General features: G+C 41.0%; 1 protein-coding gene across 1 annotated transcript in view; it reads right to left on the reverse strand.

The window, feature by feature from the left end:
* Nucleotides 1–849: 849 nt before the first annotated feature.
* dner (delta/notch-like EGF repeat containing) overlaps nucleotides 850–25,563 on the reverse strand; it is a 46,628-nt gene continuing 21,914 nt past the window's right edge. The window contains exons 2-13 of the mRNA XM_007573625.2: nucleotides 21,351–21,698; nucleotides 20,090–20,187; nucleotides 17,184–17,347; nucleotides 15,564–15,712; nucleotides 13,410–13,563; nucleotides 12,111–12,224; nucleotides 8,500–8,733; nucleotides 4,756–4,878; nucleotides 4,557–4,670; nucleotides 2,403–2,534; nucleotides 2,070–2,316; nucleotides 850–1,309 (exon numbers count right to left, since the gene is read on the reverse strand). Of these exons, the coding sequence (XP_007573687.1) occupies nucleotides 1,198–1,309; nucleotides 2,070–2,316; nucleotides 2,403–2,534; nucleotides 4,557–4,670; nucleotides 4,756–4,878; nucleotides 8,500–8,733; nucleotides 12,111–12,224; nucleotides 13,410–13,563; nucleotides 15,564–15,712; nucleotides 17,184–17,347; nucleotides 20,090–20,187; nucleotides 21,351–21,698 (1,989 nt within the window). The 3' untranslated portion in view covers nucleotides 850–1,197. The remainder of the gene's footprint in view (nucleotides 1,310–2,069; nucleotides 2,317–2,402; nucleotides 2,535–4,556; nucleotides 4,671–4,755; nucleotides 4,879–8,499; nucleotides 8,734–12,110; nucleotides 12,225–13,409; nucleotides 13,564–15,563; nucleotides 15,713–17,183; nucleotides 17,348–20,089; nucleotides 20,188–21,350; nucleotides 21,699–25,563) is intronic.

The raw sequence follows: 25,563 nt of genomic DNA on the forward strand, positions 1-25,563 counted from the left end.
CTGTAAGAGCCATATGAATGAAATAAGTAATTATTGATATGACAGAAGCAGCGGCTTTGACACCTGGTGGTGGGCGTGTCGATGTGGGAGTGACTGTCATCAAGTGTGAATGGGAAGATTACTGGTGTGTTGGCTTTGTGTGTATGAGGAAGCGGTTGAGCGGGGTGATCAGTCCTCGCAAAGTTTGGAGCATGATAATCAAAATGAAATAAATCGATAATTGTGACAGAACAAAGAAGAGGTTAGGAGTTGATTGATACACGGACAGACAAGATTCCCCGAGTTAACCCAGTGCGGCCCTCTACCACCACTAGTTTGCCGTGTTTTATAATAATAAAACGTGTTTATTATTATTAACTCTTTGGTGCAAAAAACTGATTGAAAATCGATTAATTTACTGCATGTTTATGTCTGATAAGGCTAAGATGGAACGGCACAGAAAGCAGCCCTTTAAACCATTCAGACAAACACAACAGAGACACAATCAGATGACTGATTACCCCGCGATAATAACTCAGAAATAGTCCAAATAGTTTGGATGCATTTTATTTCTTTCCTACTTACGGAAAGTTTCTGTTTATATCATAGGTTTGTTGTGCCTTTCTATACTAAAGAAAAAAATATAAAACATTGATATTTCACAACGAGATATTGACATTCATGGAAAAACCTTATATAACCTTGTATTAAAGCAGAAAGAACAGCGGCCACCATAAGAAAGGCTTTCAGTATTCAATTATGCCGCATGAATTGATCAGTAGATTATTGCGAGGGAACGCAAAAGAAAAAAAAAATTCCCCATGTCCCCTGGAGGGCTCCGTAGGTACCCACGGACCGTTGTTGATGCTGTCTACTGCATTTATTTGTTGGACCTCCTCCTACAGATCGTCTGGTTCAGACAAAAATCAACTATTTATTGGGCAGCAGAGGTTACTGCAAATGCTGCTCAGCATCTGTAACTTAAAAGTAATGCAAAGTATGCTACTACAAAGCCTTATCCTCAGGAAAATAGATATGGTATCAAACTCCAGATTTGCTTCTTTTTAGCTACGCCATGTTTCTTTTATTTCTTTACATTCAAATGAGATTTTGCTGTTATGTTTGTTTTAAGAAATACTTTCATTTTGATAGACATGTGAGTTTGTATCTGCGTATGCACTATACATACAGCTTGTTATGGTTTGAGTTTGTGGACTTTTACAAATCCTTTGTCTTAATGAGGGTGACCAGAGGTTTGTCATCTGGACTGTAGTCCTCGTAGGCGATGGGGGTGGCATCATACATGGCAGGCCGAGACTTCTTTCCAAATCTAACGAGAGAGCGTAAAGTGGTTAGAGGTTGGAGGACATGAAAAGGTTTGACTGACAAACAGTCTTTGTGTAATTCACTGATTAAGGTTTTGTGAGTAAGACAAATATTAGTAATTGTTGATTTTCAATTTGTCTTCGAAATTAAAGTTGGACATCGTCTACAGGTTTTAATGTTTCGTTTATGGGGAGAATTGAACAATCTTCAAACACATTCACGAGGTCAGACAATGATGCTAGACGAGAGACCAGGCTTGCTGTCGCCGCCCTAAATCTTCCCAAAGATGTTCTGTTGGTTTATGGTCATGGCTCTGTGTGGACCAGTCAAGGTTCTCTAAACCAAGCTCACCTGTTTGTGTCCTAGTGGATTTTGCTTTATGCATAAGTACTCAGGCACATTTTGTATACTTTGTAAATTATGATCTTGAATAAAAGCATAGAAAATCTAAAACCCTATCCAACTCAGTTGCACATTTCTTTGAATGTGAGTATGTTGTTTTTACACTACCTCATCACAAGTTAGATTTTTTTTCTATCCAAAATTATCAACGGGTTGAAGTGAGAAGATTAATTAAAAAAAACAAAAAACATTCTTCTGAAATTAGTCAGGCACTGAAATAAAAGAGGTAATCATTCTAATAAATAATCAATACCATTTAAATAGACCAACTACAAAAGGCAAAAGTAACATAAAATCTGAAAGGGGATTTGATTTAACCCTTTTAACTCTCCCTCCTGTTAGTCACCATAGTTTCCTCATACCTGGCATGGCGGATGGAGGCGATAGCATTGCTGAACTCGCTGTCGATGCTCCGGCAGTTGTAGAACTCCTGGTATGCGTGGCGCGATGATCCCTGGTACTCGATGCGGCTGATGCGGCAGATGCCCACTATGAGGATGATGAGCATGAGGACGAATGCCACACACAGCGCTCCAATGATGATGTACAGCGAGTGGCGAGGCATGTTGGTCAGGGTGTCCTCAGTGTGCGCTGGTTTCCACTGCAGGTCTGAGGCACACAGAGGAAGGTCCAAAGGTCTCTCCATGAAGTTTTGATTGATAGCTTAAAAGACTTTTTTTGACAAGCCGACTTACGGATTTCACAGCTGGGCCCAACCCACCCAAGCGGGCAGTGGCAGGTGTATCCGTTTGATTGGTCGATGCAGGTGCCACCGTGGTGACAAGGGTTGCTCTCGCACTCATTGATGTCAACCTCGCACTCCTCCCCTGAAAAGACAGTTAAGGTTACAGTCAGAAGTGAGTGGCACAATAAAACCAAAAAGTGGATGTTAGGCTGCTGCCCTGCCTACCAATATTCATTGCCTTCCAGACATTTTCTCTTTTCTCACTCTTGAAAGGATTAATTGCTCTATTTGGAATTAAAGTAAAATATTTTTTGCCATCTGGATATGTGGTGCTAGTTCAGTGATATGTGGTGCTAGTTCAGTGATTTACAGAATGATCAGTGTCTTCCCACTGAAGACACTGATCTTGTGGGTTTCTAGACACCAAGAAACCCACAAGCAAAGTGTGTATTATGTTAGGTTGTCTACTATTTTCAAGACCAACTTGAAAATGGTGTAAAACCTAACCTAATTACCTCTTAAAACCATTAACTTGTAATTAAAAGCATTATTTACCAAGAATGGAGTAAGTTACTCAGAGTTCTCTGATGACCTGACAGAAAACCACCGCTGGGATCATAATACAGGCCGAGCAATGACTGTACTTACAGGCAAAACTAAAACAACGACATCCCACTACCTATCAGAATATTCACAATCCTCTACACAGCTGATGTTTAGAGTGAACTGCATCTCAGCTAAGGGGGTCATGCAGAGGATAGTGAGAGGAGCCAATTAAAGTGGCTCAAGCGTCTAGTTAGGAGACCCAGAGAAAGCCTGTTGGCCTTGATATTCCCCTGGAGGAGCCGAATGAGCCGGTCAGAGGGAAGACTGCTTAGATTAAGCGGAAGATAGATTGATGCATTGACTGATCCTTATTGAAAATCAATGAATCAAGTTCATTTGTATGGCACAGTTCAGCAGCAAGGTCGCTCAAAGTGCCTTACAAAATAAAAGCACACAATACAAAGTCATAAAAGACACCATGCAGTCACAATTGCGAACACCAGCAACAACCATTACATTTTGATGAGTGCCATCATCAAAATCCTCGATATGTAAGAAATATCTTGTTTAACTTTTCATTTATTATGGTTCAAAGCACAAACAGTTCAGTGTATGCTGTTCTTCCTGAAGGGTTTTTCCTTTTTTCTCGCCTCGTCAGATTCGAAGTGTGAGACTTTTTTTCGGCTTTAGCTCCCAGCGAGCTCCAGGGTGAACTGCTTGGTGAGGTGAATGCAACCCCTCCACTGTTTTGAAGAAAAGTTATTTCATTTCTAGAACCAGCATTTATCTTGATATTAACCTCCACTCGCTGAATCTTCATTTGTACCGGCTGAAATCTCTGCATAATGCAGAGGTGGTCATTGTTTTGAGTCATTAGTAGAGTTGACCCTGGGTTGATCTCGGTATTATTCCTCTCCAGAGTATAAATCTATTTCTACCAGTTGAAGTCTTTGTATAATACTGCTGATGTCCCCGGTGTCGGCCCAAGGCATCTTGTTCTGGTTCAGCTTGGAAATGGAGAAAATAGAGTAAAGTAAAAAAAAAAATAAAAATAAAAAAGTCCCACGGTTCTTAGATCTGGGTATATAAAAACTGGGTATGTAAAATAACTTTAACAGGCAAAGCCATCATTCATTGTGTGATCTAGTTAAACTGGTTTGGACTTTTTGTTCTTTTAAGTTTATGATTTTTTTTTAATTTAGTCTTTTTCTTTCAAGAATGTGATTAGACCACAAGGTGTTTTTTATTTATCTGAATTAAAAAGATTTTAGCTATTCCATTTTTTCTGATGATTTTGGCTATTTTACATCTCTTTGGGTTTCTTCAATTCCCCTGTGGATTACAATTATATTTTAACATTTTTTCTGCATTTCATTTACTGTAATGTACCATTTATCTTATGTTGTAAATTTGCTCTTTCTGTGCAGTCTGATTTTTTTACTTTCGAGCGAATATGAATGTCCCTACATACCTTTAACTTGATGCTATGAAACCTGGATTTCAGGATGTTTGCATTCTATTCTATGCTATTCACTATATTCTGTGTCTGTACTCTTTTCCCAACATCCACAGGCCTCATAAAGTCATTCTGTAACCCATGCAGGACATTATTGCATACCTACATATCCGGATGGACAGGCACAAGAAGCATTAAGTCCACTACTCTCACATCGACCGCCGTTCTGGCAGCGTACATTCACGCAGGGATCCTTGTAGATCTCGCAGTGCTTTCCTGCAAATACACACATGAAGTGAACTTGCACCAATTCGTTATGCAGGTTGTGAAAGTGTAGAAGTTGATGTACGGGTGTGTGTACCTTCAAACTGTGGCGTGCAGACACACTCATAGGCATTAATGAGATCCCTACAGGTGGCGTAGTTCTGGCAGGGCGCAGACAGACACTCGTTGAACTCCTCCTCGCAGTACAAGCCATGGTAGCCTGGAAAAGGCAGCCAGTGGTGTTATTAGAGTCTTAAAAATCATACAATACTGCCATTTTGATTTTTTTTTTCCAGAGCAGAAGCTGTGAAGTGCAAATTCTATTTTTTTTTTTTTGCTTCATTGAAAGTGTTTGTAAATGAATCTTGTTAGCAGCTGCAAAGTGTGAAAGCAGCTTGTCTACTGTCATTTACAATTCACACCAGGAGCTTCCCAGAAGTGTCAAAGCATTCATCTGCAGGAGAAAACACCTCTTGGCGTCACATTAGCAGCCTTCCTCCTTCATGAGTCGTTTGCCTCAAGACTAATTTTCTTTATCCAGTCTAGCCATGACACCATTGATGACTTCATGAGCCCTCTCATTGTACGGAAAGTGCAGATAGCAGGCAGGAGGCAAATTATTCTGCCACACCATTTGATCAGCATTGAGGCGACAGGACTTGCATTGCAGTTTTATATGCAGTTCACTGTATATCCATAGGATGGCAGTTATGTGCTGAGCCACTATGAGCCTGCAACAGCTACAAATAGCAGGTGAAAACAATCAGAGCCTATAATGTTTTTTTGTTGTTGTTGTTTTAATATCAAAAAGTGTGACATGAGCAAAGCCTCTTGTTCTCAGGTGCAGCTGAGTGCATCTTTTTGTTTGAATGTGTTAAAATTCTTATTATTGAAATCTGTGGAAAGTAAGAAAAAAAGAGAAAGGAAACTGTGATGCATATAGTTATTTGCAAAAGCATCCATATCTCTGCAACATTTCAACACTGTCACATTACAGCTGAGATCTGTATTTTATTGGAATTTCATGGGACTAACCAAGACAAAGAAACACATGCACTGCCTGGCCAAAAAAAAAAAAAAAGCTGCAACCACCTTTAACTCTGAATGTAGCTCACATTCACTGTGGCATTGGCTTGATATGCGTCTCTAATGTCACAAGATTCATTTCCATCCAGTGATGCATTAATTTTTCACCATCATCTTGTATTGATGGTGGCAGGGTCCGGCCACTCTGCAAAACCAACTCATAGTTTGACTTTGACCTAGTCAAAGTTCAGATGTAAATCCAGTGGAGAATCGGTTTGTAAAGACATCCCCAGAGGACTTGTAGCTGTAATTACATTGAAAGATGGTCCTTCAAATCCACACTCCAAATTTCAGATCTACACTCATAAAAATAAAATAATAAATAAATAAAAATAAAAGCTTTCTTCAACTTCAGATCTTTACATTGTTTCGTATTGGTCTATGGCATAAAATTCCCTAAAACTAAGTTTAGGGTTTTATTTGCAGCATGACAAAATGAAATAGTTCAAGGTTCTTTTGCATTGCACTGTAGCGACCTATTTCCATCATGTCCCGTTCCTCAACTGTGTCCCATTGTCTGACTGAAGGTTCAGCGATGTCTCCTTGGGCCCCACTAATGTGTGTTTGAGGGAAGGAAGAGACACGGACTTAATGAGAAGCACAGCTAGAGCCTCTCGGGTCTCCTCTGTGAAATGCCAGTGAAATGTCAAGTGCCTTTCCAGGACTCGGCCTGTTGTCTGTGAGCAGGCTGGTGGTTGCGGCAGCCTCTCATGTCGACTGGATTACACGAACTGGAAGAAGGCTCCTTCTACATTATCAGCTCTCTCTCAAACAGACAAATTAGCAGAACTCAACACACACGAAGGCTCACAGACTCGCATTCTCGCACACCAGCTGATGTTGTTGTGAGCCGGGGAGACGATTTTACCTCATGTTGTCTGTGTGTGTTCATTGGAGAGACCGGGACAATAATTACAAACCATCAATTTCTCCAGTCTCATGAAAGAGGCCCTTGATTGGACGGCAGCATCTTCACATGCAAAGCCGCATATGCACACACACACACACACACACACACGCACACACACACACACACACAAGGACACACGTATAAAGTCAGGCACCTCACCATGGCAACCAGACAAAAGAGGATGAGAGGGAAATGAGGTGAGGTAAACAGAGGGAAGACGAAGAAGAGAAAGGACAAAAGGACAAGCGGAACAGAAAAATTAAGGAATGGAAAAATGAACCAAAAAATAAATAAATTATAGAGGGGGAGACATCGGAACAGTTGGAAACCAGCAGATGGAAAGATCCTGATGTGCTGAATTTAAATGAAATCATTCAAAGTTGTTGTTTTTTTTTAAATGGAAATGGAAACAATCCACGTTGCCTGGATAATTACCAAAACATCTAAAGGACAACTTTAAGTCTAATTTATCATACATCACCACTATCTGTACATCTTTTTTTTAGCCACAGAAACGACAAAAGAAGCATCTGTATTTCTGATGAGTGTAAATATGAGTCAGAGAGGGAAAGTCTGACTGCTGTATACACTCCACTGACAGCTTGTACAAACTGAGAGCACTCAGGGCAAAGTGTCAAATTATGTTTGTAGGCCACTGAGAAAGCCATCCATCCCGCCATCCCGGCAAGGTAATTGCAAGACGGTGGATAATGATAAGTCATCATTCCGCCCAATTTATTTGATCACAGAGGCATCGGCTTCACAAATCATGCCAGCTAAAAATACCTCATCTCTGAGCCAGGCAGTATTTCCTTCTACCAAGCCGCTGCTACCAACCAACGTCTTTTCTGATACAGCAAGCCTTTATCAGCTGTTTTAGGCTATATTTAGTTTATGCTACGTCAGACCAACCTAAACATTTGGGATGTGTTGCGAATAAGAAGATGGATTTCTGAAAGAAAGTGTCATATAAAAGGCTAATAGTTGCAGAAAAATAAGCTGAGAGCAATAAGATATTAAAAATACTTCACATAGTAAGTTGGAGAAACCACATAAATGTTTCAAGTGTATTTAATCGTCAATATCAAACTTTGTGAACAATAATGGTGATATCTTTACAGAGTTGCGTCTCAAGGGTTTTGCACAGAATCGTATTACAACTTTGTAATGCCTATTTTGTAGGTTTCTGAATAATAATAAAAATGTAATGTTCAGAACAGTTCATTCTATCTTTTCTATGGACAACATCTGATCAAAATCCTTTTTTTTTTTTTAGAAATAAGCCAAATACTACAAACCAGGTTCAAACTTAGAAGTAAAGTCCCTGCTGTTTTGGTTTAGTTTGATCATGCAAAATTTGATTTAATATTTTTGGATGAAAGTTTTTGTTGAAAAGGGAAAATACTACGTGGTTTGCATTTCTTAAATGAATTAGTTTTAGCTAGACATGAAGCCATAATTTGCCTCCAAACACTGCATGTTGCATGTTCTCTCTAGTTCTTGCTCAGCTTTAGCACAAACATGACATACGGTTGTTTGAAAATGTCTCATATTTCAGTCGAAAGAGCGCAGTTTAACTGGTGAAAACGTGGTTGTAGTTGTGACAAATAAAAGCTTCGTACTGTAACAAATAAGAAAAGAAAAAATAGTGAGCCACACCACCATACACTTTGAGATGTAAGAGGTTGAAGGATGAAATCAAATTTGCAAAGTCACACATATTCACTTTTATAGCTTAGGTCAGGGTCTTCATTTATCAATACTAACGGTGTGACCTTTGGCTTCAGCTGGTTATGCTTACAGCTCAGCGGCATCTTCACGTCGATGCTCATCTGTGCAGCTTACCTGGAACACACAGACACCTGTAGCTGTTGGCCACGCTGCGGCACACGCCGTGGGCGCAAGGGTTCAGGGCGCAGAAATCCACCAGCTGGGCACATGTGGGGCCGGTGAAACCTGCTGTGCAGCTACAGCCGAATCCCAGGGGCCCGGGGCCCTGGCCGTAGCATGTGCCGTTGTTATGACACGGGCTGGAGCCACACGGATCCACCTTCTGCTCACATGTGGCTCCTTGGTACCCTGTGAGATGTTAGATGGGTGGAAGAAAGACACAAGTGGATTCTTGTGCGCACAGCTGAAAGATTGCTCAAGTCCTCGCAAACCGGAGCTAGCAGGGCTAGCCTAATCTTTTAGCTGATCATCTACGGCAGGAGTCTCCAACCAATCTTAGCGCAGGTTGAAATTAAACCAAATAAATTGCATCTTTATTATGGGCTTCTTGCAAAATAAAGTACATAAAGATACAGTTCAGTGGCTCCATACTAAATTGTCTGTGTTTCTAAGCGTCATAAACGTAACATAACGGAAAGCCTCATAAAACTGGCTATAAGTGGTGGCCTGAAAGACAAAAATTGGCTTTTTGAAAGCAACATGAAAAAACTGGGATGATTTCAAGCACAGCCAACATAATGACAGGGCGGAGGTTTCGCTAATGTCTCCATCATCTTGTGCATGATTATGTTTTACAGCATTAAACTGCTCTCATGTGTTTTTTTCCACTGAAACTGGTCATTATACTATACTTGCACAGCGTGTGCAGCTGATTTGTGACGTAGCACAAGGGACTGAGAGAAAGTTTAACACAGTTTTATTAAAGTCTCATCTTTGCTCAAATTTGTAAGGCTCATTATTCTGATTTCTGTTGTTACCATTTTGGGTATTGCTGTTTTGTAACATCTCATCTTTGAAATTATATTCTTACGTTACTTATGTTGCTGTTTAAAATATAATTTCCAAACAAATGCGTTCATTCATCTACACTAAATCAACAATGAAAGTGTTTTTTTGTTTGTTGTTTTTTTTAAATCATCCATAGTCTTTAGTTTCTCATAGAAACAGTTTCATGATTGTGAGTCTATCTGTTGGAGAGGGTCTCCTCTGTGAAGAACCCGTCTCTCATTTCGATGAAACCTGCAGACCTTTTCTCATTATCATCCGAGTCACCTCTTCTCTGCTTCTAAAAATAACCTCTCCTCCTCCCTTCTCCTCCTTATCTGTTTTCACCTCTGTTTCAGGAGCTGCCACTGTAGTGCAGAAATGGAAGCGCTCAAACGGCGCGATGGAGTGTGTGTGTGTATGTGTGTGTGTGGGTTCTCTGATTTAAAGAAACACAGCAGTAAATCCCCTGTGCTGAGTGCAGAGACCGTGCTCCGTTGAGCTAATGAAGAGATTTCTCACAAGCATCCATTGATCCACATCGCGATATTTCACTTTGTGTGGAGAATGTTTGTCATTTAGTCGGTCTTTTTGTTTTATTTTTTTTCCCTCCTTATGTCAATGACAAGATTTTACTTTATATTCTCCCTCTGTGATGCCAAATAATGAATTAATTGGTTGCCCACCAGGGTTTGTTCTCTTGGTTTGCTTTGAGCTTTTCTGCTTTGTTACTGAACTTCTGCTAATCTGGCAAAAAAAATAAAAAACAAAAAAAAAAAAAAGCTTTTTTCTTTCTTCTCAGCTTAACGCTCACACACGCACACACACGCACAGGCTCCCAGTTAACAGAAGGAAGCCTATTTATTCTTGCTTCTGGCTCTAAAACCTACCACAATGTTACATTTTAAATTTAGCCATACAGAATATCTGTTTCTGACTTCAGGCAAACTACTAATACAATACACTCACAGTTTCGTGGAAAAAGAGGCTGATAAGAATACTGTGGAGCCCGCTGAGTTTTAAATAAACCCGCACACGTCCCAGTGAATCATATGAATGACAATTAAAAAGGTTAACCGTTTACTACCCCTGAAGTGGTGGTCTCAGTATAACTGCTGAACAAGTCAAAGGGCTGCACACATCAGAGTGGCACATCTACATGTTTCAGATGTCGTTGCAGCTCCCCTGATTTGTGCTGCAACGACGATAGTTTTTGAATTTGTGCAGCAGACAAAAGTATTTGGTCAACTCTCCCTGAATTAAAAAGAAAAGAAGAGAGGAGAGGGGATGTTATTGCAACATGTTCAAACCTGAAATGTCCGAGTGCAAGTAGAACAAAAAATGGCCCACACCATGAATGCTACGAACACGCAGCGCTGTCCATGGTACTTAAAGCTGGAAGCCAATTTGTGTTGATCATGTGTCCAGACATCACCATCTACAACAACTCTTTGAGGAATCTGTTGTTTTTATTCTATTTTTTTAATCAGAAAATATGAAAAAAAAAACAAAAAAAAACATATTTTCTGAAGTTTTTATTGGCAATGACAGTAGTAATTTTCCTTGGTGTCTTCTCAGCTTTTACTGCCAGGAGTTATGAGAAATCAGTGTTTGTTTACGGTGAAAAAAAACAAAACACTAGCAGATCTTTTTTTAAAAAAAGAATGAAAATGTGAACGCTGCGGGGCGATTCCACTGCAGGAGATAAAAATGCGGCTCCTGCTGGCATCGCTGGCAAAGTGATCACAGAGCTGATGCATCTCTGATGACAGCTATTATGGAGTTGTCATGACTTTATTGCTCATGTGTGTGTGTGCGTGTGTACGTGTGTGTGTGTGTGCGCAGAAACACTGAAGCATCATTTGGAGATTATTCACAGGCATGGGAGGAGAACAGTCATACTGGCACCGATGGAAAACATTTCAACATTCATTTATTTGGTTCAAGGTCCATATGTTTTTCCAGAAGTGGATGACAAAAGCATTTAATTCTCTTGGATTTTATTATTTTTTTCTTACTAACCTGTTATCTAACAAAGTCATATTTTCTTAAAAGAAAAAAAAAACTTACAGAAACGTGGCATTGCTATCGCTGTTTCTTTAATGCCAGCTGAGTAGATTCACAAACAGTGGATCAGAGCTTCTCTGTCTCATTGGGGACACTGCTGTCTGGTCAGGTGTTCCAGTTTAGCCAGCACAATACTGGACTGACTATTGGGAATTTCAACTTATGCAGCTCGTCCAACAATGGCACTTTTCCACTCCTGCCGTTTCTTATTTTTGTGCCTCCTTTCATTGTTATCTGCTGCATTTTCATGTGAACACAGTCACATGCACATGGCTGAAACTAATTGCAAACCCATGTGCTCTAGTTGTGGGGAGTGGGGGGGGGAATGCATAAGTTTTGCGGTCACAGATTTCCCCAGAGTGGCTGATGCAGGTCGCTCAGCCTATGAAGACTAATTAGAAAGGAGGAGGAAGGTTTAAATTAAGCATCGGCGTGGCATAGATACTCTAAAACATGCAGCAGATACTCAACCTGGCAAAAAAAAAATATACCAGATGCTGTTTTAGAACGCACAAACATGCAGCATCTAGACGTCTTTTCCTGCTTAACTGTTAAAAATAATATTCATATCGAAGCCCACAAACTGCATTTTTCTGGCAGAGACTCTAATGCTTCCTAGTTTGTTTACTTCACACCCACACCAAACATCAGTTGCAGAATAATTGGCTTTTTACCTTCGGGACAGTAGCACCTGGGTCCAGCCAAGCTGCTGAAGCAGGTGGCTCCATTCTTACAAGGCTGAGAGAGGCAGTGGTCAACCAGCATTTGGCAGCGCTCGCCTTCATAACCTGGCAAACAAAAACAGTCCCACAAGATTGCTTGATGTTTTTAAGCAAAAAAACAAACAAACAAAAAAAAGACGACTGACTTTATTTTATTTTGTTTATTTATTGGATGATATTATTGGTGCTTGAAGATCACCAATATCATCTGATGTATTTCTAGTGATTTGACTTCCTGTCTCACAAAAGTCCAATTTATGATTTTTGTATGATGGTACAGTTAGTAATTTGTTTTTGGGTTTTTTTTTGTTTTTTTTTCATTTAGGTCTGTAAACATGTCTTTGTAAGGGAGATAACTTGAATTAATTATATAATTTCTATTAGTGGAGGTACACCAAAAATGTGAATAATAATAATAATAATAATAATAATAATAATAATAATAATAATAATAATAATAATAATAATAATTTTTATTTATAACGCCCATATATAACATTTTAACATAACTCATGTTTTGATGATTTCTACCAACATTTATGCAATGAGGCTCATTTAAAAAAGGAACTTAATAAAAATTATGTGTAATTTTTTTTTTCCAAAATGTAAATCACCCCAGTGTACTGTGCATTTTTATTCTAATACAAACAGAGAAATTACCATTGACATTAGTTAATAAACATTCTAAAGCTTCAGAAAATGTTTTCTCATGAGCCACAATTTAAAATAAATGTATTTTTGTGCTGTCAGAGAATAATCTTGCACATTTGAAATCAGCAGATTCTTCCGCACATGTTCTGAATCATCATATGAAAATTTGAATTGTTGCCTTTTTAGCATGTTGGGATTACTAAATTTACAATCCCGGATTATGTGAATAATGCATAGATGCTATTTTTGATATAACAAGAAATTATTTTCTTTTTTTTGTCTCTTTTCTGCATGTAATTAAAACTCCATGTGATGTCTGGGGACATTTGATCAACTTTTCAAAGTGGGCTTATTAGCACCTTTAGCAGTTTCCCTTTGACATTTACTACCCTGTCAGGAGACATTGCTTTGAAGTCCAAAACACCCAAACCCACACGTAAAAATTACTGTCAGGATGAAAAGTTCACCGTCTCTGATCTCATGAGAGATTTTCTGAAAGCCAAGGAAGAGGTTAGAACAAACACAAACCACGGAGTCGCACTTTCAACAATCACCTGAAGGTAAACCTATTAAACACATGTGCAATGCATCAAAGCGTACCTGGTGGGCAGGTACATGTGAAGTTTTGCCCCTCGCCACCTTGTCTGACGTCAGTGCAGGTGGCGTTGTTCCAACAGGGCCGGTGGTGGCAGGCGTCGAGCTCTTCGCAAAAGATCCCGGTGTAGCCGTCCTCACACTCACAGAAGAAAGTGCTCTGCAGGTAGAAATCACACGCGTTAAAGAGAAGAACACGAGTCTAAAGGCTGCAAAACGATTCAGTGACAAAACACTTCAATCATCTGGGACGCACTTTGACTTTCTCAACCAGATGCAAAAAAAAAAAAAAAAAGAGACTGAATCTGTTCAGATGACGCCGGCGAGGCAGCAGGTCTGAGCTTCAAGATTATGTTTGCTTCTTTTAACTGAGATGAAAATTATCAGTATTACTTTCAAGAGCATCTGACTAAATTACAACGTTCGTGCTTTTCACTCTTTGTCTCATTGCAACCACGACCTTCACTGCGTTTTATTCTGTATTTTGTGTGGCTGGTAAATTAGCTCATAACTGTGGAGTGGATGGAAAAGGGCACCTATTTTTTTTTATTACTTTTCTAAAGAATAATCTAAAAAGTTTGGTAGCGTATATGAATTCACCACGTCCACGTCACTGCTTTGTGGAACCAATCTTCACAAGCATTTTGGAGTGTCTCTACCAGCTCAGCGCATACAAAAGCTGAAACATTCGCCTCATGCTCTTTTCAGAGCAGCTCAGGCTCGGTCAGAGCCGACACAGAGCGCATCTGTGGGTGGAAACGTCCAAATCTTGTCACAGACTTTCAATTGGATTTAGAACTTTCCTGGGGTTTCCAACTCTAATCCTCAGAGGCCAGTCTGTCCCTCCTGCAACACCTGAACCAAATGACTGAATTACTTCCTCAGCACTTCATCAAGTTCTGCAGAAGCACGCTCAAACAAGGATGAGTCTACATGTTGTAGGACAGGACAAGGACAAAAGACACGTGGACATCCTGCGATTGAAAATGTTCTGTCGTATCATGCATAGAGGTTGTTATCCTGCAGTCTCAAGTCCTCTTCAGTGACTTTTTTGTATTTATTCATCAACTATGACCTATTTCCTCGTCCCTGCTTGAGACAAGTATTGCCACAGCATTATGCTGCCACCACCATCTTTCAACAAGGAGAACGGTGTATGTGCAGCCTCTTGTAGCTAACAGGGAAAAACGTTACATTCATATGTGATCTAACCAGAGCGCCTTCTACCACTATCTGACTCTTTGATGGTCCAGAAGTTGAAACTGGAACAGGATGGAGCAAAAGTAAGGCACACAACTTTTCCACAACTTCATTCCGGATTTGTCTGCGTTGTCCCTTGGTTTGATGCTGATGCTGTTTGTTCTCCGTCGCTCTCCAACAAATCTCTGCGGCCTTCGCAGAACATCTGGATTTATATTCAGACTAAATTACTCAAAGTTGGACTTTGTTGACTTATTGACTGGACCAGAGGGTTATGAAGGCAAACTGAGCATTCAAGACGGTCTAAAAATTTAAAATGGAACAAAACTGAACAGAAACATTTTTGTTTTATTCATTCAGCTCAAGTAAACTCACATTTGTATGAATTGTGCTCATTTTACAGCTCTGGATATGACAGTGAGGCCTTCAGTTAAACCATTAAATTAAAACATTTATATATTGCTGTTTTATCACTGTATACTTTAAGTGTTCTTGGCCCGCAGCACCAACCAGAGTTGGTGATTTTGCAGAATTTCTTCCCACTAGTTTGCATTTTACCATGCAAAATGAAAATATGGGCCTGACCATGTTTACAAAGTAAATTTATAAAGTGGAATCCATGAGAAACACTTGGCAAACTTCCTAAATACTTAATAAACATGGTTTAGTGTTTACTTTATAGCCATCACATACGGCAAACGATCCGTCTGAAAAAGAAAAAAAAAAAGCCCTGTTGGCGCTTGTGGCACCAACAGGGCTTCTTACTGATTTATTTTTTTTCATTAAATAGCATAAATAGTAAGAACATTATGTGCTTTAAGTCATCCAACAAGAGCAGGGAGAGCTGCTGACCGCTGAGAGAACAGAGCGATTCTCCTTGTGCGATGTAATAAAATGATCAGGCCAGGGAACGAGCACTTTAGGCTGCAGCGAACCTTCGCCGTTTCTGTGAATCCTCACCTCCGACAGCTGCGTGACGCATTTCCCTTTCCCAGAACACTGAGGATCGCTGAAGCTGCTGCCGGGCTCCACGCAGCTGCTGGCCTTCACCGTCAGGTTGAGACGCAGCGTGACCTCCGGGGCCGTGGGAGCGTCAACACGGATCACGCCTTCGGGGGGAAACAAACGCTTTTGTGGGTTTGAAGGTCTTAAACAGTTGCTTCACGTAGATACTGATGTGAAAACAAGTCAGTTTACCTCGACACAACAAGGAATTTAACAATAATTTAAAATAGCTTCCCTTCAAGACGCATTTATTCGCGTGTTTGTCATGCTGTAGCTGTTAAGTGTGATGTAATTTGCTGGGATCTTTTTGGAGCTGAATACAAAAGAGCCACACATTTCTGATCTTTCTTCCAATCCCACTGTAAGCATCTGAAAATACACTTCCTGGTCTCCAGATTTAGAAGTGTACTTTTGCTCCTTTGTACACACTGAGCACATCGACTGCCACGAAAAAGCATCAGGTCGCCTTCACAGTTTCACAGAGTTACTACGGCTCCCCTATAGATGAGTCAAAAGACAAATGAATGCAGGCAGATCTCTAACATGTTCTCCGGTAAAGCCTCTCCCTTCCTCTCAAAACGTCTCTTTTATTATGCGCTCAATCAAGCTGGACAGCTTTGCTGCTGCTCGGATAAAAATAGCTCCGTAGTAAATATCAGGTGCCGTTTTGCAGCACCTGACCTGAACCAATGAGCGGGACGTCCGCCGCTGATGGAAGCGGTGACGTCAGCCTGGCCTGACCAATGGGGACGCTGACAGCTCTGTGCGCGTTCCCCCGTCCTCCCCTGACTTGACGATCATTAACCCCAATGACAATGAAATTTGGAGCTGCAGAGTCATTGCGGCTTTAAACCGTGAAAGCTCAGAGAACATGAATTGTTTTCACCTCAGGTGTGGTAGGCATTGTCTCGTCCTTCTCACGTGTGCAAATCCCCCGAATGAGGCACCAAAAATGAGTGTGGACGATTTTGTTGTGAACATTAGTCACACGCAATTAAGCCTGGCTGGCATCCGAAAGAACAAAATGCATTCAAGCCGATTGTTCCTCACAGTTTGACCTTTCGTCTGTCCTCGTGCGTCCTTTGTCTCCTCGTCCTTCCCTGTAATCCCTTTCTGCCTTGCTGTCTCTGCTTTGCTCCCCTTCTTTATCTGAATCCCTCTCTCCCGCCCTGCATTTCCCCTCTTTTCCTCCTGATTTAACTCCATCATTTTCTTCTCTCCGTGAAGCAGAAGAGTCGAGCGCCACAGAGGTAGCAGACGTGAAGGTCAGCTGTTCGACAGGAAGTGAGTGGAAGTGAAAAGTACAAGCATTTTTTTATTTATTTATCTACGTTCAAAGGCTATTGGCTTATTTGTTTGGCTAAAATGTTATTTTTATGTTATTTTGTCTTATTTCAGGTGTACTCAGATATTTTCACTATACACTAGACAAAATAAAAAAATACTTGGTAAGATTTTGTATGTTTGCAGTGCAAAGTTCTGAATGCTCAATGACCAAACACAATGACCAACAGATGTGGGGGGTGTTTCGCGTTGCAGGTTGTCCTTCGCTATCTGCAGTGAGGAGAAACTCACTGAGGAAGTAGTTCTGTCCCAGGGGCAGCAAACGGTCTGGTACCACCAGGCCGTCCGGGGCCTGCAGAAACCATATGGTGGTGCCGTTCAGAATAGACGAGCGGAGGAAACCCTCTTCACTCACACGCCACAGCACCGGAGCTCCACTGGCGTTCACCAGCACCCTGGTGACAGAGGAAAGCAAAAGCATGAGGGAAATCAACAAGCAACTGGAAGCAGGAGAGTTCAGTGATTATTGACTCTGTCGACTTGGTCCAAAATGCAACTTTTCAGCCTTTTGATAGCAAAATATTGTTTTAGTCTGCATCCTTTTTTTTTTCTTTTTTTCTTTTTTTTTGCAAAAGATGTGTGACAAATCAAAACCTCGAAAGACAAAAAACCTAACGTTGTGTAAAGGATGTATACAGAAAACCTCAAGGGTCAGTATTCTGCCAACGGGCTCTTCGGCGTGAGGATGAAGCCTGAGATGCAACCAAAGACTAAAGTGAACCAGCTGTTTTTGTTGAAGAGGGAGGAAGGAGTCGAGCAAAGCTGAACTAAGCTGGATCTTCTCGCAGAAAGCCCTCGTGAGAGACAGACAGGGGAGTAGAACGTAATCTGTCAGCTGCAGTTGCAAGAAAGATTCTCAGAAAGCTTGAGTGAAGCTGCTCACAGCTAAACGGCGTCGAGAGCCTCTCTAGCCTCCCTCCTGCACTGAATTAATCTTTCCCATATTAACCAAAACAAAATAAAACAATATGTGATTATCCTCTTAGCCCTCCATGTTGTGCACTCGGTCTAATGAGTGTTTACAGCTGATAAGAGCCGTGAACATTATCACCGCCACGCTGATTTTCCGACGACGCGATGCGGGCAGAAAGTGCAGCGCCGAGGAGAAGGAGGATCGGAAATTTGAGATGTGCTAAAACGAAAGACGAAATCTGACATCAGGGAGGGAATAATTTATGTAACTTTATTATGGACTAAGTGGAAAAGCAAGCCTGAAAGCTGTGGTCCAGAATATATTACAACACACATTTAACTTTCAAATTAAAGAAAGAAGACCACATGTGGGCTGATGCAATAGTTGCCTCAAGTGCCACAGAAGAGATGGAGCAAAACTGAAACTGAGGCAACGTGACTGAAATAATAACACTGCGGTTTGGTCCCTTGAAGGTGAAGTTTTTTTTTTGTCAAAGCTGTAAGAAAATAACCATCTGTAACTCAGACTGGCTGAATATCTACGGCTACTTAAGGTTCGCGGGAGTCATAATTTATTGAGGAATAGATCTCTAATAAGCCGCAGTAAAATCCAAAAATAATAGTAATAAGGTCTGACAAAAAAATAAAACAAACAAACTCTCTTTAGCAACAACATCTTCATGATTCCAAAGACTTTTGGGAAATGTTCAATGAACTATTCAGACAAAAGTGACGCTTTTTAGAAGGTCACATTTGATGTAAATCTAAGACAGCATTTCAGGCTCAGGTCATCACACTGACAATCAAACATGGTGGTGGCGGTATAATGCTTTAGGGCTGCTTCATGACTACTTTCTGTAAGTGATGGAACCATGAATTCTGCTCTCTACCAGAAAATCCTGAAGGAGAATATCTGACATTAGTTTGCGTTCAAAGGGACAATGACCCAAAAGTCCAACAGCATGTCCATCTATGGCTAGCTCTAAAATAAATCCGACTGAGATGACTTGACGCGGCATAAAATCTTCCACAGTAGTCGACATTTTGCTCATTGGGAATAAGCAAAGGGCTCGACCTTATTTATGGCACCACCAGTGGAAACACACAGTTAGTTTGGGTTAGGGAGAAATTACTCGTTTGATTCCCAGCCTGGGCTATTTACTGAATGTCTTCCCCTTTTCTCTCTGCTCTTCATCCTGTCAAACTACTAATGAATAAAGGCCACAAAAACCTTTCAGAAATGTGTGGGTTCAAGAAAAGCTATCTTGACTTTTCTCACAGGACTTCAACGACTGCTCCCTTTTCGCTGAACCTTTCAACACGCTGTGTCCGACAGACGTGTTTTACAACTATCTGCTTTTCTAATTAAGCGCCACTCGGCGGTCATTGCGGCTCTGGACGGTGCTAGATGTTAGTCTGAAAAAAAGTCTCCTCAGAACCAGCATCACGGTTCATTATTCAGGGATTATTGTTGTGTAATCAAAAAAGCAGGAAAACAGGGCAGCGGAGGTTGATTGCCCCCCAATTCGCAGCCTTTTGTCTGGGATCATCAGCAGAGCCCTGCGCCGTGCCTCTCATGTATAATGAGAACGTCAAGGGCATCCAGCAATCACCTCGACCACTCCTTCTGCATAATTCATTGAACTCCTGTTTACAGGGCAGCTGTAGCACCATTTTTGGACAGTCACACTCCTAATAAATTGAGCGCACCTGTGCTGGCACGACACAGTTGGGTCGCAGGGTTTCAAATGAAAGGGTATTAGTGACGCAACCTTCAAGCTGAAAAATGTTTCCAGCGAAAGTTGCTGCAATGGTAAGTATGTAGATAAAATAATGTACACAGCAGGCTCTATTTTTATTTCTTCTGTGGAATAATTATGCAGACTCTGTATTTTTATAAGGTACATTTTGGTCAGGACTACCTATTCTCGGGTTGCAGCAGAAGAATCTACAGATTTATAGATTACACGGGGCTGGCCAGCGACTTCCCTCTTATGCACCTGAATGCAGCTCGTTTTTAAAAGTTAGAGCAATCAGTTGTTGAGGAACTTTCGCAGCAACAGATTAATTAGGTGGTCATCTCCAGGCTGGAGTGTAAACTGCAGCTGATGTGAACTTTAAAGCAAGAGGAGGATGGCTTTTCTCAACTTTTTCTGAATGTTAAGTAATCCTACGTTTAGAAGGGAGCTGCCGGTTTTTTAAGAACTTCGTGATATTCCTCTTACTTCACGGCGGTTTCTTCAGGCACCTCCAGAGACAGAGTCAGGGTCCCTGACGTCAGCTCACAGAGCTCAGGGCTCACACAGTGCAGACCCTCGGTGACCTGAAGCACAAACCATCACATTTTCAATATTTAGTCCTAAACACATTTCTTTAAAGGTTTCAAATCATTAAAAGAATTTCAAAAATCAAACAAAGATAACTTCAGGGTGAAAAAAAAATTATCTTAAACCAATCTGTCAATCTGTGAGAAAGTTATTGTCCCCCTTTATTAATTCACAAGTCGCGTGTTGTGTAAAATCGGGAACGTGTCAGGCAACATAAAGCAGAATAAAAGATCTAAAAAACAAACAGCATGTCATATGCATCGGTCTCAACAATTTCAGCTGAGAAACAGTTTCATATATTTCAGTCTTTTAAGTGTTTCAAGGTCCTTCTGCGGCTTTGGGATTCCAGAAAACCAAAAGAGTTATTGTTGTCAAATGAAACAATAACGACAGTAAACTTTCCCAGGAGAGATCGTTCTAACAGAATTACTTCAATAGTGAATTGGCAACACGCCCAGGAAGAACAGCACCGAGGGTCCCAAAACATTTCAGTTTTAAAATTCACTTTTCCAGACTGAAATTTCTTGACTTTGCGGAGCAACTTTTAATAACTCCAATTGCTCATTATGAACATTTGCTGTCTGTGTAATATGGCTGACCACAGGTGCTGGTTTTCAGCCTCAATTCTAAGTTTGGAACTGAGGCAAACTTAGATCAGCTTTTTGTCAACATTTGTAACACTTAGACTTAAAATATACTGCAAAGGCTGAGTTATTCTATACTGAAAACAGGATCTAGTGTAAAACTTTTAGAATAAGAGTATTATGTGATGTGGAAGTGTGATTGTCTTGGACTGCTTTGTTGCTGTTAAGATCAGGATGACTTCAAATTAGTGAAACTGTGAATTTTACCCTAACCAAACTGATACAAAAACTCTGAAAATATCTAACCATCAGCTGATTGGATAACAAAGGAAGGTTTAGTCAAAGTCTGATAGATTAAATCTGATTGATAAGCTGTGATGTAACCTTAAACTGACCCCAGCAACAAAAAAGAGTGGGCCAAACTTCCCCCAGAGCAATGTGAAAGACTCTATCAGCTTACGAAAACTCTTTTGGATGCAATAAATTTTTCATAATGAACCAGGTCGGTTTGGATGACTTTTTCCCGGGGCGAGGGGAAAACTGTAAATTTTCTGGAGCTGAGGAAACGCTCTCACCCTGTCTGCATCCCACTGCACAACCAGCAGCCTCTGCCCGGGCTTGGGCTGCCACGGCTGCAGGGTGGGCGGCGCCGGCGTGGTGGTGGCTGGGACTGTGGTTGGCTGCTGGGGCGGAGTCGTAGCCGTCGTTGTGGAGGTCACCGGTGTGGCCAGCTCGGGAGCGGAGGGGGTGGCCGGGCCCCAGTCGGCGGCGGGCGGCAGGTCCAGCAAGATCTGATCGCACCTCTCTCCCTCGTAGCCTTCTGTGCACTCGCACGAGTAGGCCGGCTCGCCCTCCTCCCCGCCTTCGCTCCGGCTGCAGTTTCCATGGAGACAAGGGCTGCTGGCACAGGGGTCTGTGAAAAACTGAGATAATGGAGAAAATAAACAACAAAAACACATAACAGAGAACACAGCGGAGTCGAAACCAGAGGAGGAAACAGGAGGAAAACACGGTTATCGTGCTACGTTCATCACCGCTGTTCTCAGCCCCACGCCTTGTTTGAAAGGTTTTTACTGCGAAGGCAGAAAATATAAAATTGGGTTTCACACCAGAGCTGTTACTAATAGCTAAAACTGCAGTATCTTCTTATGTGTACTTCTAAAATTACCAGTGTTTACCATCTTGATGCAGTCCATACGGTGTCTAGGAGTTGTTTTTAATCTCCTTTTGAATTAGTTATTTCTCAGAATATCTGTTTCTGCAACAAAGCTCTTTGAAGTGCACATTTAATCATAATTTAGGAGAAACACAAAGCAGATAGGTTTATTTTTTTGTTGTTGCTGTTTTTTATTATTAGTTAAAGATTTGTGCATTAAAAAAGAAAGATGTCAGAGAAAAGGGACGGACTTATATAAGAATCATGTATGCTGGAGACATTGGTGAGCATGGAGGCACTAAGTGGAAGAGGCTGGATTTCTCCACACCAACGAGCAACAAGCTACGGATTCACAAAAAGCTTATTTTTTAGCCCCAGATTATGAAGCAGTTGGAGTCTAGGATTGGAAACAGCTAAACCCGAGGAAAAACGAAGAAACACTGTTTATGCCATGGCCACTACAGATAGCTTGAGAATGAAGAAAATGCAAACACCACATAGATAACCGCAGCTGGAAGAAATGTTTTCTTTTACTGCAGGTTTTACATATTATGTCTCCCCTGCGTGTAAAAGTTGGAATTGTTTGACTGCTGCAGACAATTGGATTTAAACATCAGTTCTTTCTCTTTTCTTCTGTCCACCACATGTGTCGCGTTAGCTTGAGTTCACTCTTAGGGCCAAAGGGCACGTTGTTGCTGGAAAATTAGTTGCAGACTCTGGACTAAAAGAGTTCAACCTCAATTACAAAGAAACACAGGGTGATTATGTGGAGAAAAGTGAGCCTTTACAATCGCTACGTGGTTTAATGCAAGGTAACCCGGCGGTACAGGTCTGAAAGGAAGTAGCTGAGACAGCAGTGGAGCGGGGCATCTGTCTGAGTGTTCCCAAAATGTTTGTTTTGAATTACAGTTTGTTTTTTTTTCACAAGGTTGTAGTTTATACCACTGGTAGACTGGATTTGAAATAAAGCTTATAAATCTCTCTATATGGTGCCAGTTTGTCAAGTCTCCAACCTACTGCTCTCAGACAACATTCCAGTCCCGACTTCTTCCTTCTCACAGTCACTGTGTTATTGCTACTTTAGTCTTGAGTAGCTTGTTATACCAGTGTTTCTCCTTTGAGAACAAAACAAATTCAGAACAATAAACCCTTGAAAAATACCACAGAATATATAATATTCTGTATCCCTGCTTTAGTGTTCTGACAAACTAATAATCAATGGTATGCCACTATCATAACTATAATTACATCATTTTACCTCCATAGAAATAGTCTGTTTTTTTAATAACGGTTTCTACTGTATAAATACCATCATATTGTGACATTGTGCTATTTGTCTTTATAAGTTATCATACAATGAGAATCTCTAATGCTGGATTATCCTCAATCTATACACTTACATTTTCTTCTAAATTGGAAATTTCATCCACCACGGAGCACAGAGGAAAATGCTCCCTGACAGCCTCCTCCACGCTGGTTTCATCCATAAATAATGAATCGCATTTAGAGAAAACCTTCTGGTTCTTATGCTGAAAATGAGACGTGACAAAACTCACTGCTTGAAACTGTTGTCTGCTGTTTGGCTTAAGAACGTCTGTAATCCTGTTCTTATTAAGTGATGCGTTCTTTGTCGGAGCAGTAGAGCCTCCAACGAAGCATCTGAAGCTCCAGTGGCCAAAATAAAATCTGAATAAAGTGGGAAAACAAACAAAAAGCCTAGAATGCGGAGAGAGAAGAACAGAGATGTTGCAGTGATTCGGAGAGTGAATCCTGCCCCCGCCCCCTGCTACGTGCAGATGCGAGCTCGTGAACGAACGCTCGTGAGAGAAACGGAGTGGCGGAGCAACAAAGACTCATTAACAGTCTCTTCTCTCTATGGCCAGAGTCACAGCTCATTACTGCTAATCTCTCTGTGAAGCTTCCCCTCTTTGCTACCCTGACAAACTTTTTTCATGTTTTGACAGTCCGCTCTCACTCGCGCACAGTTCGATGCTCCTATCTGTCTAAAATGGTCAACCTTTAGAGGACAACACAGTCTTCTCTAGGTTACAGAGAGTCCTAGAGTCTGACTCGTGACCGTTTGTCTTGCGTCTCTCCAGATTGGTCTCTAAGCCACAGTCCATGTCGATGTACAGCCACACGTAAAGGTTAATGCCAAGAAGAGTAAAAAAATGTTTTTTTGAAACTTATATTCCAGCGTCTTTACAACTTGAGTAAACTTTTGTTATTTTCAGAGAAATTTTTCTGGAGCACAATCATGGGAGTAAAACCTCCAACCAAGAAAATTAGCAATTCAGTCTCAACAAACCACTATAGCTATTGAACAACAAATTCCCTGAATATCCACTATAGAAGATTACTGGTGACCAGGAAGGGCCACCAGTCTTATCGACTGGCAACACATAGACAACAACCCCGCATGCATACACTCAGGCATCAGGACATTTCACACTCCATAAAAACCTGAACCTGCCCCAAACCAGCTGCAGAGAGCTGCTGTTAACATGATGAAAGCAACTAATCAGGGTAATCAGGCTGCTTTGAAACAGCACAGACTATTTAGAATCATGTCGAACCTTGAATTTTCACACAGAACCTGACAACGTGCAGTGGGGAAAACTCAATTCAGACATTCTCCTGTTGAATAAAGTGAAAACTAGACATAAAATGAATTTCTCTTCATGCTCAAATCCTTGGCAAATTGCAATATCCTATTTTGACAGACATTCGAAAATAAAAAATATTGCTTTCATTCTAAATTTGCCAGCGGTGTGAATAACTTTTGAATTAACTGTACATTTAGCAACATGTCTGATGCAATGAGTGTACAACTACAGAATACACAGCGTACATTTCCCTCTGTATGCATTGTGTTTTTTGTTGGTGTTAGAATTAATGCATTCAGACTTGTTTCCGCATCATTCTAGATTTGTATTTATTTGCCCCCGGCTCTGGCAAAACATGTGAATCAATTCCATCAAAGCAGCTGATAATATCCCCTATATCCCCACATACACCAACAAACAGAACAAGAGATTCTCCGAGGCCAAATTAATTGCTTCGCAAGGTGCTGTGATCCCCTCTCTAATTTGAGATGGTCGCCCCCTTAGGAGGAGGAATCAATACAGCCAGGCAGAGGAAAACAGCAGCACTACTTACTCACAGACTTCATGGGCTGGTTTTAAAGAGGGGAGTTTTATTGTTTCTGTAGGTTTACCAGACACGTAGTCATATGTTCTAGTGGTGAGGCACATTCGCACTTACATACATCTGTTATGCAGTTGTTCCTTCACATTGTGATTTAATTAGGCCATATTTATGGAGGATAAATGCTGCTGCTGTGTTTCACAGCAAACTGCCTGGTACAGACAAATGACTGGCTAAACATGGTAAAAACTTCCGATAGTTTTGCTTCTCTTTGTTTAGTTATTAGTCTACTGTCATGATTTGCAGAAAAGGTGGTGAGGGAAACGCTGTGGATCCAAAATGATAATTTTATGATGAAGTCAGAAATACAAAGTCCAAAATCCAGGCAGCACAGGATGAGCGCAAGGCGAATGGCTCAATACTGGTAGCATGGGCGTAGGTTTGGGTAGGGACGGTAGGGACATGTCCCGACCAATATTCACGGG

Source organism: Poecilia formosa, unplaced genomic scaffold (genome assembly GCF_000485575.1).
Source record: "Poecilia formosa unplaced genomic scaffold, Poecilia_formosa-5.1.2 Scaffold335, whole genome shotgun sequence".
Taxonomy (NCBI): domain Eukaryota; kingdom Metazoa; phylum Chordata; class Actinopteri; order Cyprinodontiformes; family Poeciliidae; genus Poecilia; species Poecilia formosa.